This window comes from Chiloscyllium punctatum, chromosome 10 (genome assembly GCF_047496795.1).
Source record: "Chiloscyllium punctatum isolate Juve2018m chromosome 10, sChiPun1.3, whole genome shotgun sequence".
NCBI lineage: Eukaryota > Metazoa > Chordata > Chondrichthyes > Orectolobiformes > Hemiscylliidae > Chiloscyllium > Chiloscyllium punctatum.
In genome coordinates, this window is record NC_092748.1 from 121,557,224 (window position 1) to 121,570,680 (window position 13,457).

The 13,457-nt window shown below is 46.1% G+C and overlaps 1 protein-coding gene across 1 annotated transcript in view; it reads right to left on the reverse strand.

The window, feature by feature from the left end:
• The window catches only part of LOC140482511 (acid-sensing ion channel 4-A-like), a 218,897-nt gene that overhangs the window by 10,310 nt on the left and 195,130 nt on the right, over nucleotides 1-13,457 (reverse strand). Inside the window, 1 exon segment of the mRNA XM_072580062.1 lies at nucleotides 2,036-2,189. Coding sequence (XP_072436163.1) covers nucleotides 2,036-2,189 — 154 coding nt within the window.

The following is a 13,457-nucleotide window of genomic DNA, read 5'->3' on the forward strand; positions in this document are numbered from 1 at the left end:
TACATCTCTATAACTCTATGACCTGTGCAAGTGTCCTTAACAGTATCTGAGAAACATTGGGATTTGGGAGTCTTTATGCATAAATCTCAAAAAGCTAGCAAACATGTTCAGATTTCAGAGGGATATGAGTCTTTGGAAGTCCTTAACACAGGGAGCTGTGGGGGGAGAGTCCTTGTGTATATTTAAGGCTGAGAGAGAGAGATTCTTGATGAGTCAGGGTATCAGGGATTATGGGGAACGGACAGGAAAGTAGATGTGAGGAATGTTGGATCAGTTATGATCCTATCGAATAAAAAGCAGGTTCGAGGGGCTGAATGGTCTGCTCCTGTTCCTATTTCTGATTATCTTAATAAGAGTCCACTTGTTAACCAATCAGCATTCTTCTTTCATGCATTGTCCTGATGAGCTCAAGACAAAAGAGACCTTGGAGTGTAGGTTCATAGCTCCTTGAAAGTGGAGTCACAGGTAGATAGGATAGTGAAGAAGGCGTTTGGTATGCTTTCCTTTATTGGTCAGAGTATTGAGTACAGGAGTTGGGAGGTTATATTGCGGCTGTACAGGACATTGGTTAGGCCACTGTTGGAATATTGCGTGCAATTCTGGTCTCCTTCCTATCGGAAAGATGTTGTGAAACTTGAAAGGGTTCAGAAAAGATTTACAAGGATGTTGCCAGGGTTGGAGGATTTGAGCTATAGCGAGAGGCTGAACAGGCTGGGGCTGTTTTCCCTGGAGCATCGGAGGATGAGGGGTGACCTTATAGAGGTTTACAAAATTATGAGGTCCATTGTTAGGATAAATAGGCAAAATCTTTTCCCTGGGATCGGGGAGTCCAGAAATAGAGGGCATAGGTTTAGGGTGAGAGTGGAAAGATATAAAAGAGACCTAAGGGGCAACTTTTTCACACAGAGGGTGGTATGTGTATGGAATGAGCTGCCAGAGGATGTGGTGGAGGCTGGTACAATTACAACATTTAAAAGGCATTCAAAGTTTGGGAGAAGATTTGTAGCTTGGGTGCTCGTTGTTGTGGTTCTGTTCGCCGAGCTGGGAATTTGTCTTGCAAAAGTTTCGTCCCCTGTTTAGGTGACATCCTCAGTGTTTGGGAGCCTCCTGTGAAGCGCTTCTGTGCTGTTTCCTCCGGCATTTATAGTGGTTTGTCTCTGCCGCTTCCGGTTGTCAGTTCGAGCTGTCCGCTGTAGTGGCCGGGATATTGGGTCCAGGTCGATGTGTTTGTTGATAGAGTCTGTGGATGAGTGCCATGCCTCTAGGAATTCCCTGGCTGTTCTCTGTTTGGCTTGCCCTATAATAGTAGTGTTGTCCCAGTCGAATTCATGTTGCTTGTCATCTGTGTGTGTGGCTACTAAGGATAGCTGGTCGTGTCGTTTCGTGGCTAGTTGGTGTTCATGGATACGGATCGTTAACTGTCTTCCTGTTTGTCCGATGTAGTGTTTTGTGCAGTCCTTGCATGGGATTTTGTACACTACATTGGTTTTGCTCATGTTGGGTATCAGGTCCTTCGTTCTGGTGAGTTGTTGTCTGAGAGTGGCTGTTGGTTTGTGTGCTGTTATGAGTCCTAGTGGTCGCAGTAGTCTGGCTGTCAGTTCGGAAATGCTCCTGAAGTGCTTCACAGGAGGCTCCCAAGCCCTGAGGATGTCACCTAGACAGGGGACGAGACATCTGCAACACAAATTCCCAGCTCGGCGAACAGAACCACAACATTTAAGAGGCATTTGGATGGGTATATGAATAGGAAGGGTTTGGAGGGATGTGGGCCGGGTGCTGGCAGGTGGGACTAGATTGGGTTGGGATATCTGGACTGTTTCCATGCTGTACATCTCTATGACTCTATGCCAAAAAGTTTTGAAAAAATATACTTTCTCCAGTGAGACACCTGTTGTGTCAAACAACAAACAGTTCCGTTTTAGACTTCCATTCCCAGGTTTCCCTTTAGTATGTGTGGGTCTAGTCCACTGTGTGTTGTACCTGCCTCCCTCCAGCTTTTAGTGAGTGGACAGTAAAGAGGAGCAGAAAGACATACTTAATGTTTCGCTCTGTGGTGTTGAATTTCTTTGCCAGGTATTTCGAGGAGCCCTTGCTTGGCATTTTCACCATGGAAAGTTCCTTATTGTACCTCGTTAGGTGACAAGGTGTCTCACACTTGCAACTTTGGTTTGAGTTTATGATCAGTCCATCTGCAGAAAGAGACAACATCAACAATGCTTTAATCATGACACAATGTCCCAAACCCAGCAACACAACATAAAGAACACGTAGAGATAAATCCCAACCCGCGTTCGCCTCCATCACTGAACCAACCCAGCCCTTCAACTCAGCATCACGGAGCCCTGGCTAAACTGGAATCAATGGATATCAGGGGGCAAACTCTCCGCTGGTTAGAGTCATACCTGGCACAGAGGGAGATGGTTGTGGTTGTTGGAGGGTCAGTCATCTCAGCTCCAGGACATCTCTGCAGGAGTCCTTCAGGGGAGTGTCCTAGACCCAACCATCTTCAGCTGCTTCATCAATGACCTTCCCTCCATCAGAAGGTCAGAAGTGGGGATGGTCCCCGATGATTACACAATGTTCAGCACCATTCACCACTCCTCAGATACTGGAGCAGTCCATGTTCAAATGCAACAAGACCTGGATAATATCCAGGCTTAGGGCTGACAAGGGGCAAGGAACATTCACGTCACACATTCATGCCAGGCTATGACCATGTTCAACATGAAAAACTTCCTTGGCAGTCAATAGTATCATTAGCACTGAATCCCCCACTTTCACCCTCCTGACTTGGAAATATATCGCTGTTCCCTCACTGTCACTGGGTCAGAATCCTGGAATTCCCTCCCTCAGGGCATTGTGAGTCTACACACAGCACATGGACTGCAGCGGTTCAAGAAGGCAGCTCACCCCCACCTTCTCAAGGGGGCAATTAGGGATGGGGAATAAATACTGGGCCCAGCCAGTGACACCCATGTCCCATGAGTGAATAGAAAAAAGTACCTGCCCATGGCGCTTTGTAACTCCTCCCTCTCACGATATTGTATGACAGTAACATTATCTGGTATATATCCCTTATTGAATGTCTTCAGAAAATCCAACTATGTATCTACTGCCTTTTCCCCTTTTATCTATTTTGCTTGTCGCCACCTCAAAGAATCTTCATACGTTTGGCAGGTAATAGGACACAGAGAATGGAAATGGTCATAAATCGAACTTCAGGCCCAGCAGGTAGGGGGACAGGAATGAACAGATGGACTTGGAAAATCAGGTTGGTAGCAGATTTCAAGTAAACACATTTATGGAATGTCTACAAGATGGTTTTTTGAAGCAGTTTGTGGTAGAGCCCAGAACAGGTAATTCTGGATTTGGTGATGTGTAAAGAGACAGATGTGATGAGGGAACTGAAGGTGAAGGAACCCCAGGGGACAGTGACTATAATGGGATAGAATTCCCCTGCAGTTTGTGAGGGAGAGGCTGGAATCAGATGTGATGGTATTACAAAGACATGAGGGAGGAGCTGGCTGGAGTTGACTGGAAGGGGAGTCGAGTGGGGAACGTGGTGGAACAGCAATGGCAGGAGTTTCCGAGATAATTAGGGAGGCATAGCAGAACGTCATCCCAAGGAAGAAGAAATATTCTAAGGGGAGGATGCGGCAGCCATGGCTGACAGGGGAAGTCAGGGACAGCATAAAAACAAAGCATGATGCAGACAAAGCTGTGAAGTTGAGTGGGAAACCAGAGCCTTTAACAAGCAGCAGAGGATAACTGAATACGTGGGGAGAAGCTGAAATATGAGTGTCAGTTAACTAGCAAGAAAAAGGAAGTTTGGAGGAATTTTTTTTGAGATATCGAAAAGGTAAGAGTTAAATATCACACAACACCAGATTATAGACCAAAGGTAACAGAGAGAGAGGGACAAGAGTGAACCGTGGATGACAGGAGAAATTGTGCGACTAGCCAAGAGGAAAAGGGAAGCGTACATAAGATCCAGGCAGCTAAGAACAGAATGGGCCCCGGAGGAATATCAGGAGAGTAGGACCAGTCTTAAACGAGGAATCAAAGGGGCTAAAAGGGGTCATGAAATAGCTTTAGTGAGCAGAATTAAGGAGAATCCCAAAGCATTTTCTTCTTACAGAAGAAGCAAGTGGGTAACTAGAGAATGGATTGGTCCACTAAAGGATAACAAAGGAAGGCTGTGTGTCGAACCTGAGAGAATGGGTGAGATTCTGAATGATTACTTTGCATCAGTGTTCACTGAGGAGAGGAACATGATGGATGGTGAGATTAGAGATAGAAGTTTGATTAGTCTGGATCACGGTGACATAAGTAGGGAGGATGTGTTGGGTAGACTAGAGGTTATTACGGTGGACAAATCCCCAGGACCGGAGGGGATCGATCCCAAGTTGCTGAGGGAGGCGAGAGAGGAAATAGCTGGGGCCCTGACAGATATCTTTGTGGCATCCTTAAATACAGGTGAGGTGCTGGAGGACTGGAGGGTTGCTCATGTTGTCCCCTGTACAAGAAGGGTAGTAGGGATATTCTGGGTAACTACAGACCAGTGAGCCTGACATCGGTGGTGGGAAAGTTGCAGGAGAAGGTACAGAGGGATAGGATCTATTTATATTTAGAAAAGAATGGGCTTATCATTGATAGGCAACATGGTTTTGTGCTGGGGAGACCGTGTCTTACCAACTTAATAGAGTTCTTTGAGGAAGTGACCAAGTTGATAGATGAAGGAAGGGCTGTTGATGTCATATACGTGGACTTTAGTAAGGTGTTTGATAAGGTACCCCATTGTAGACTAATGGAGAAAGTGAAGTCACATGGTGTGCAGGGTGTTGTAGCAGGTGGATAAAGAACTGGTTGAGCAGCAGGAGACAGAGAGTAGTAGTTGAAGGGAGTTTCTCGAAATGGAGGAAGGTGCCCAGTGGTGTACCACAGGGGTCAGTGTTGGGGCCACTGTTGTTTGTGATATACATAAATGATCTGGAAGAGGGCACTGTTGGTCTGATCAGCAAGTTTGCAGATGACACAAAGATTGGTGGAGTAGCAGAAAGCATAAGGGACGGTCAGAGAATACAGGAGGATATAGATAGGCTGGAGAGTTGGGCGGAAAAGTGGCAGATGGATTTCAATCCAGACAAATGTGAGGTGATGCATTTCGGCAAGACTAATTCTAGCGAGAACTATACTGAAAACGGAAGAGCCTTGGGAAAAGTCAATGAGCAAAGAGATCTGGGAGTGCAGGTCCATTGTACCCTGAAGGTTGCTGCACAGGTGGATAGAGTGGTCAAGAAGGTATATGGTATGCTTGCCTTCATTGAACGGGGTATTGAGTATAAGAGTTGGTAAGTCATGTTAACATTGTACAAGACATTGGTTCAGCCGCATTTAGAATACAGTGTACAGTTCTGGTCGCCACATTACCAAAAGGATGTGGACGCTTTGGAGAGGGTGCAGAGAAGGTTTACGAGAATGTTGCCTGGTATGGAAGGTGCTAGCTATGAAGAGAGGTTGAGTAGGTTAGGTTTATTTTCATTAGAATAAAGGAGATTGAGGAGGGACCTGATTGAGGTTTATAAGATCATGAAGGGTATAGACAGGGTGGACAGAGACAAGCTTTTTCCCAGGGTGAGGGATTCAATAATGAGAGGTCACACTTTCAAGGTGAGAGGTGGAAAGTTTAAGGGGGATACACGCAGCAAGTACTTCACACAGAGGGTGGTGGGTGTTTGGAACGCGTTGCCAGCAGAGGTGATAGAGGCAGGCACGGGAGATTCATTTAAGGTGCATCTGGACAGATGCATGAGTCGGTGGGAAGCAGAGGGATACAGATGCTTCGGAATTGGGCGACAGGTTTAGACAGTACATTTGGATCGGCTCAGGCTTGGAGGGCCGAAGGGCCTGTTCCTGGGCTGGAAATTTTCTTTGTTCTTTAGTGAACATTAGACGGCAGGAAAATTCGGCTACAAAAGTAGTTATTATTGAATCATGGAAGCCCTAAAACGCAGGAAGAGGCCATTTGGCCCATGGAGTCTGAACTGACCCTCTGAAGAGCATCCAACCCAGATTCGGTCCCGTACCCTATCCCTGTAACCCTGCATTCCCCATGGCTAGCCCACCTAGTCTGCACATCCCTGAACACTATGGATAATTTAGCATGGCCATTCCACCTAAACTGCACACCATTTGACTGTGATTTGATTTGATTTGATTTCTTGTTGTCACATGTACCCAAGTTCAATGAAAACCTTTATTTTATGAGCAGTACATGCAGATCAGGTAAACAAGGAAATACAGATCGCAGGGTATTTAGACAAAGTGAGGCACACTGCACACGTGATGGGCAAAGGAAGATCAACATTATTTGAAGTTAGAGCAGTCCATTCAGCAGTTTAATAACAGCAGCAGGGAAGGAGCTGTTCCTGAAACTGTCGGGGTATGTATTCAAGCTGTGGGAGGAAACCAGAGTACCTAGAGCAAACCCACTCAGACACGGGGAGAATGTGCAAACTCCACACAGACAGTCGCCCGAGGGTGGAATCGAACCTGGGACCCTGGCGCTGTGAGGCAGCAGTGCTAACCACTGAGCTACTGTGTTGCCCAATGGGAATCAGGACATGGAAGGAGAGCTGAATAGGTAGTTTGCATCAGTTTTCACAGTGGAAGAGACCAACAGCATATCAGAAATTCAAGAGAATCAGGGGACAGAGGTAAGTGTAGTGGCCATGACTAAGGAGAAGGTGCTGAGGAAGCTGAAAGGTCTGAAACACCTGGACCATATGGACAACACCCCAGAGATTGAAGGAGAGAGCTGGGGAGATTGAAGAGGCATTGCTGACAATCTTTCAGGAATCACTGGAGTCAGGAATGGTCCCAGAGGATTGGAAACTGTCTAATATAACACTCTGTTTAAGAAGGGAGGGAGGCAGAAGACAGGAAACAAAGCCTGAACCCCAGTCATTGGGAAGATCGTACAGTTCATTATTAAGGAAGAGATTGCAGAGTCGTTGGAAGTGCATGGTGAACTAGGGCTGACTCAGCACGGCATCATTGAGGGGAGGTCATTGTGAACAAATCTGGTAGAATTCTGGGAAGAGCCAATGAGCAAGTTAGACCAAGGAGAGCCAATGGATAGGATCTGTTTGGATTTCCAGAAGGTCTTTGACAGGGTGACGCACAGGGGGGGCTGCTAAATAATCTCCTTCATTAATATATCCCTGTCAGGCAGGGAGGAAGTGATAAGGTAAGGGAACCGTGGTTTACTACAGAAATTGCATCTCTTGTTAAGCAGAAGAAGGAGGCTTATGAGTTGTTGAGACAAGATGGTTCAGATGAGACAATGGAGAGTTAGAGATCAGCTCGGAAGGATTTAAAGAGAGAGTTAAGAAGAGCAAAGAGGGGACACGAGCAGTCTTTAGCAAATAGAATAAAGGAGAACCCTAAAGCTTTCTATAGGTATGTGAGGAATAAAAGGATGATTAGGGTAGGAATAGGGCCAGTCAAAGACACAAGTGAGAAGTTGAGTGTGGACCCTCTGGAGATTGGGGAGGTGCTAAATGAATATTTCTCATCGGTTTTCACTCAGGGAAAGGAGAATAGTAGGAGAAAGTGAGGACTGCAGATATAAATGACTTAAACGCAGGCATAGGTGGATGGGTTAGTAAATTTGCAGATGACAGCACAGTGGCTCAGTGGTTAGGACTGCTGCCTCACAGCACCTGGGACCCAGGTTCAATTCCCACCTCAGACAACTGTCTGTGTGAAGTTTGCCCATTCTCCCCATGTCTGTGTGTGGGTTTCCTCTGGGTGCTCCGGTTTCCTCCCACAGTCCGAAAATGTGCAGGTTAGGTGAATCGGCCATGCTAAATTGCCCCTAGTGTTAGGTGAAGGGGTAAATGTAGGGGAATGGGTCTGGGTGTGTTGCTCTTCGGAGGGTCTGTGTGGACTTGTTGGGTCAAAGGGCCTGTTTCCATAATGTAAGTAATCTAATCATGACACTTATGTGGGTGGAGTAGTGGACAGTTTGGAAGAATGTTACAGGTTGCAGGGGGACTGGGATAAACTGCAGAATTGGGCTGAGAGGTGGCAAATGGAGTTCAATGCAGCTAAATGTGAGGTGATGCACTTTGGGAAGAATAACAGGATGGCAGAGTACTGGGTCAATGGAAAGGTTCTTGGTAGTGTGGATGTGCAGAGGGATCTTAGAGTCCATGTACATAGATCCCTGAAAGTTGCCACCCAGGTGGATAGTGCTGTTAACAAGGCATATGGTGTGTTAGGTTTCACTGGGAGAGGGTTTGAGTTCCGGAACCGCAATATCATGTTGCAACCATACAAAACGCTGCTGCGGCCACACTTGGAATATTGTGTACCGTTCTGGTCCCCATATTTCGGGAAGGATGTGGAAGCATTGGAAAAGGTGCAGAGGAGATTTACCAGGATGTTGCCTGGTCTGGAGGGAAGGTCTTGTGAGGAAAGGCTGAGAGACTTGGGTCTGTTCTCATTGGAAAGAAGAAGGTTAAGGGGGGATTTGATAGAGACATACAAGATGATCAGAGGATTAGATAGGGTAGACAGTGAAAGACTTTTTCAGCGTGTACGAGGGGGCATAGCTACAAATTGAGGGGTGATAGATTTAAGACAGATGTCAGAGGCATGTTCTTTACTCAGAGAGTGGTAAGGGTGTGGAATGTCCTACCTCCCAATGTCGTTAACTCAGCCACATTAGGGAGATTTAAACAATCCTTGGATAAGCAAATGGATGATGATGGGATAGTGTAGGGGGATGGGCTTAGATTAGTTCACAGGTCGGTGCAATATCGAGGGCCGAAGGGCCTGTTCTGCGCTGTATTGATCTATGTTCGATGTTCTATAAGATAAAAGCCCATGGTGTTAGGGACAAGGTACTGGTATGGATAGAGGATTGGCTGACTGGCAGAAGGTAGAGAGGGGATAAAGAGGTCTTTTTCAGGATGGTAGCCAGTGATGAGTGGAGTTTCACAGGGGTCAGTGTTGGGACCACGACTATTTACATTATACATTAACGCTCTGGACGAAGGTACTGAGGGCCTTGTTGCTAAGTTTACAGATGACACAAAGACAGGTGGAAGGACAGGCGGTGGTGAGGAAGTGAAGGGGCTACTGAGTGATTTGGACAGGTTAGGAGAAGTGGACAAAGAATACAATGTAGGAAAGTGTGAGGTTATAAAGCTCCAGAGGATTATAGGCAGGCGAGGAAGGAGCTCAAAAATGGTCTGAGGAGAGCCAGGAGGGGGCACGAGAAAGGCTTGGCAGAACGGATTAGGGAGAACACAAAGGCATTTTACACTTGGGTGAGGAATAAGAGAATGATCAAAGAAAGAGTAGGGCCGATCAGGTATAGCATAGGGAACTTGTGTGTGGAGTCTGAGGAGGTAGGGGAAGCCCTAAATGAGTTTATTGCTTCTGTCTTTCCGAAAGAAATAAACTTTGTAGTGAATGAAACCTTTGAAGAGCAGGTGTGCATGCTGGAATGGATAGAGATAGAGGAAGCTGATGTGCTGAAAATTTTGTCAAACATTAAGATTGACAAGTCACCAGGCCCGGACCAGATTTGTCCTCGGCTGCTTTGGGAAACAAGAAATGCAATTGCTTCGCCACTTGAGAAGATCTTTGCATCCTCGTTCTCCACTGGAGTCGTACCTGAGGACTGGAGAGAGGCAAATGTAATTCCTCTCTTCAAGAAAGGAAATAGGGAAATTCCCGGCAATTACAGACCAGTAAGTCTCACGTCTGTCGTCTGCAAAGTGTTAGAAAGGATTCAGAGGGATAGGATTTATAACCATCTGGAAGAGCATGGCTTGATTAAATGCAGTCAAAATGGCTTTGTGAGGGGCAGGTCATGCCTCCCAAACCTTATCGAGTTCTTTGAGGATGTTACTAGAAAAGTTGATGAGGGTCGAGCTGTGGATGTGGTGTATATGGACTTCAGCAAGGCATTTGATAAGGTTCCCCATGGTAGGCTCATTCAGAAGGTCAGGAGGAATGAGATACAGGGGAACTTAGCTGTCTGGATACAGAATTGGCTGGCCAACAGAAGACAGCGAGTGGTAGTAGAAGGAAAATATTCTGCCTGGAAGTCTGTGGTGAGTGGTGTGTTCCACAGGGCTCTGTCCTTGGGCCTCTACTGTTTGTAATTTTTATTAATGACTTGGATGAGGGGATTGAAGGATGGGTCAGCAAGTTTGCAGACGACACAAAGGTTGGAGGTGTCGTTGACAGTATAGAGGGCTGTTGTAGGCTGCAGCGGGACATTGACAGGATGCAGAGATGGGCTGAGAGATGGCAGATGGAGTTCAACCTGGATAAATGCGAGGTGATGCATTTTGGAAGGTCGAATTTGATAGTTGAGTACAGGATTAAGGATAGGATTCTTGGCAGTGTGGAGGAACAGAGGGATCTTGGGGTGCAGGTACATAGATCCCTTAAAATGGTCACCCAAGTGGACAGGGTTGTTAAGAAAGCATATGGTGTCTTGGCTTTCATTAACAGGGGGATGGAGTTAAAGAGTCCTGAGATCTTGTTGCAGCTCTATAAAACTTTGGTTAGACCGCACTTGGAATACTGCGTCCAGTTCTGGTCACCCTGTTATAGGAAAGATGTGGATGCTTTGGGGAGGGTTCAGAGGAGGTTTACCAGGATGCTGCCTGGACTGGAGGGCTTATCTTATGAAGAGAGGTTGACTGAGCTCGGACTTTTTTCATTGGAGAAAAGGAGGAAGAGAGGGGACCTAATTGAGGTATACAAGATAATGAGAGGCATAGATAGAGTCGATAGCCAGAGACTATTTCCCAGGGCAGAAATGACTAACACGAGGGGTCATAGTTTGAAGCTGGTTGGAGGAAAGTATAGAGGGGATGTCAGAGGCGGGTTCTTTACACAGAGAGCTGTGAGAGCATGGAATGTGTTGCCAGCAGCAGTTATGGAGGCAGGGTCATTGGGGACATTTAAGAGACTCCTGGACATACATATGGTCACAGACATTTTTTTTTTAAGAATACAGCGCAGTACAGGCCCTTCGGCCCTCGATGTTGCACCGATCAAAGCCCACCTAACCTACACTAACCCACTATCCTCCATATACCTATCCAATGCCCGCTTAAATACCCATAAAGAGGGAGAGTCCACTACTGCTACTGGCAGGGCATTCCATGAACTTACGACTCGCTGAGTGAAGAACCTACCCCTAACATCAGTCCTATACCTACCATCCCTTAATTTAAAGCTATGCCCCCTTGTAATAGCTGACTCCATACGTGGAAAAAGGTTCTCACTGTCAACCCGATCTAACCCCCTAATCATCTTGTACACCTCTATCAAATCACCCCTAAACCTTCTTTTCTCCAATGAAAACAACCCCAAGTGCCTCAGCCTTTCCTCATAGGATTTTCCTACCATACCAGGCAACATCCTGGTAAACTTCCTCTGCACCCGTTCCAGTGCCTCCACATCCTTCCTATAGTATGGCGACCAAAACTGCACACAATATTCCAGATGCGGCCGCACCAGAGTCTTATACAACTGCAGCATGACCTCAGGACTCCGGAACTCAATTCCTCTACCAATAAAAGCCAGTACGCCATATGCCTTCTTCACTGCACTATTTACCTGGGTGGCAACTTTCAGAGATCTGTGTACATGGACACCAAGATCCCTCTGCTCTTCCACACTACCAAGTAGTCTACCATTAGCCCAGTAAACCATCTTTTTATTACTCTTACCAAAGTGAATCACTTCACACTTAGCTACATTGAACTCCATTTGCCACCTTTCTGCCCAGCTCTGCAGCTTCTCTATATCCCGCTGTAACCTGCCATATCCTTCCTCACTGTCTACAACTCCTCCGACTTTCGTATCATCCGCAAACTTGCTCACCCAACCTTCTAACCCTTCCTCCAGGTCATTTATAAAAATGACAAACAGCAATGGTCCCAAAACAGATCCTTGCGGAACACCGCTAGTGACGGCACTCCAAGATGAACCTTTGCCATCAACTACTACCCTCTGTCTTCTTCCAGAGAGCCAATTCCTAATCCAAACCTCCAACTCACCCTCAATGCCATATCTCTGTATTTTCTGCAGTAGCCTACCATGGGGGACCTTATCAAACGCCTTACTAAAATCCATATATACCACATCTACCGCTTTCCCCTCATCTACCTCCTTAGTCACCTTCTCAAAGAATTCAATAAGGTTTGTGAGGCACGACCTGCCCTTCACAAAACTATCCTTGATCACATCATTCTTATCCAGATGTGCATAAATCCTATCCCTTACAATTCTCTCTAAGACTTTGCCCACAACAGAAGTGAGACTCACTGGCCTATAGTTACTAGGATTATCCCTACTCCCCTTCTTGAACAAGGGAACCACGTTTGCTAGCCTCCAGTCCTCTGGCACTACTCCTGTCGACAAAGAGGACACAAAAATCAAGGCCAATGGCTCTGCAATCTCCTGCCTTGCTTCCCAGAGAATCCTAGGATAAATGCCATCAGGCCCAGGGGACTTATCTATTTTCACCCTTGCCAGAATTTCCAACACCTCTTCTCTACATATCTCAAAGCCATCCATTCTACTTATTCGTGCCTCAGTATTTATATCGACAACAATGTCCTGTTCCTGAGTGAATACTGACGAAAAGTATTCATTCAGCGCCTCCCCAATCTCTTCAGCCTCCACACGCAACTTCCCATTACTATCCTTGATTGGACCTATTCCTTCCCTAGTCATTCTTTTATTCCTAACATACCTAACATTTGAGGGCGTATACATGAGGATCAGTGGTCGGCACAACATCGTGGGCTGAAGGGCCTGTTCTGTGCTGTACTGTTCTATGTTCTATGTATACACTTTGTTCGGAAGAATAGAGGTGTATTTTCTAAAAGTGCACAAGAAAATTTTCTGATTCAGTCTGTGGGTGTACCTACTGCAAACCTGACCTACTCTTGGGAAATAAGGCAGAGCATGTGACTGAGGTGTCAGTGGGGGAGCAATTTGGGGCCAGTGACCATAATTCTATTCATTTTAAAAAGTGATGAGAGACGATAGACAGGATCTAAAAGTTAAAGGTCTAAAGTAAAGGGAGACCAAAGTTGACGGTATTCGGCAAGAACTGTCAAAAGTTGATTGGAGGCAGATATTCGCAGGTAAAGGGAGGGCTGGAAAATGGGAAGCCTTCAAAAATGAGATAACGAGATACCAGAGACTGTACATTTCTATAAGGGTTAAAGGCAAGGCTGGTAGGTATGGGGAATGCTGGATGGCCAGAGAAAATGAGGGCTTGGTCAAGAAAAAGAAGGAAGCATATGTCAGGTACAGACAGGATAGATCGAGTGAATTCTTAGAAGAGTATAAAGGCAGTAGGAGCATATTTAAGAGGGAAATCAGGAGGGCAAAAAGGGGACATGAGATAG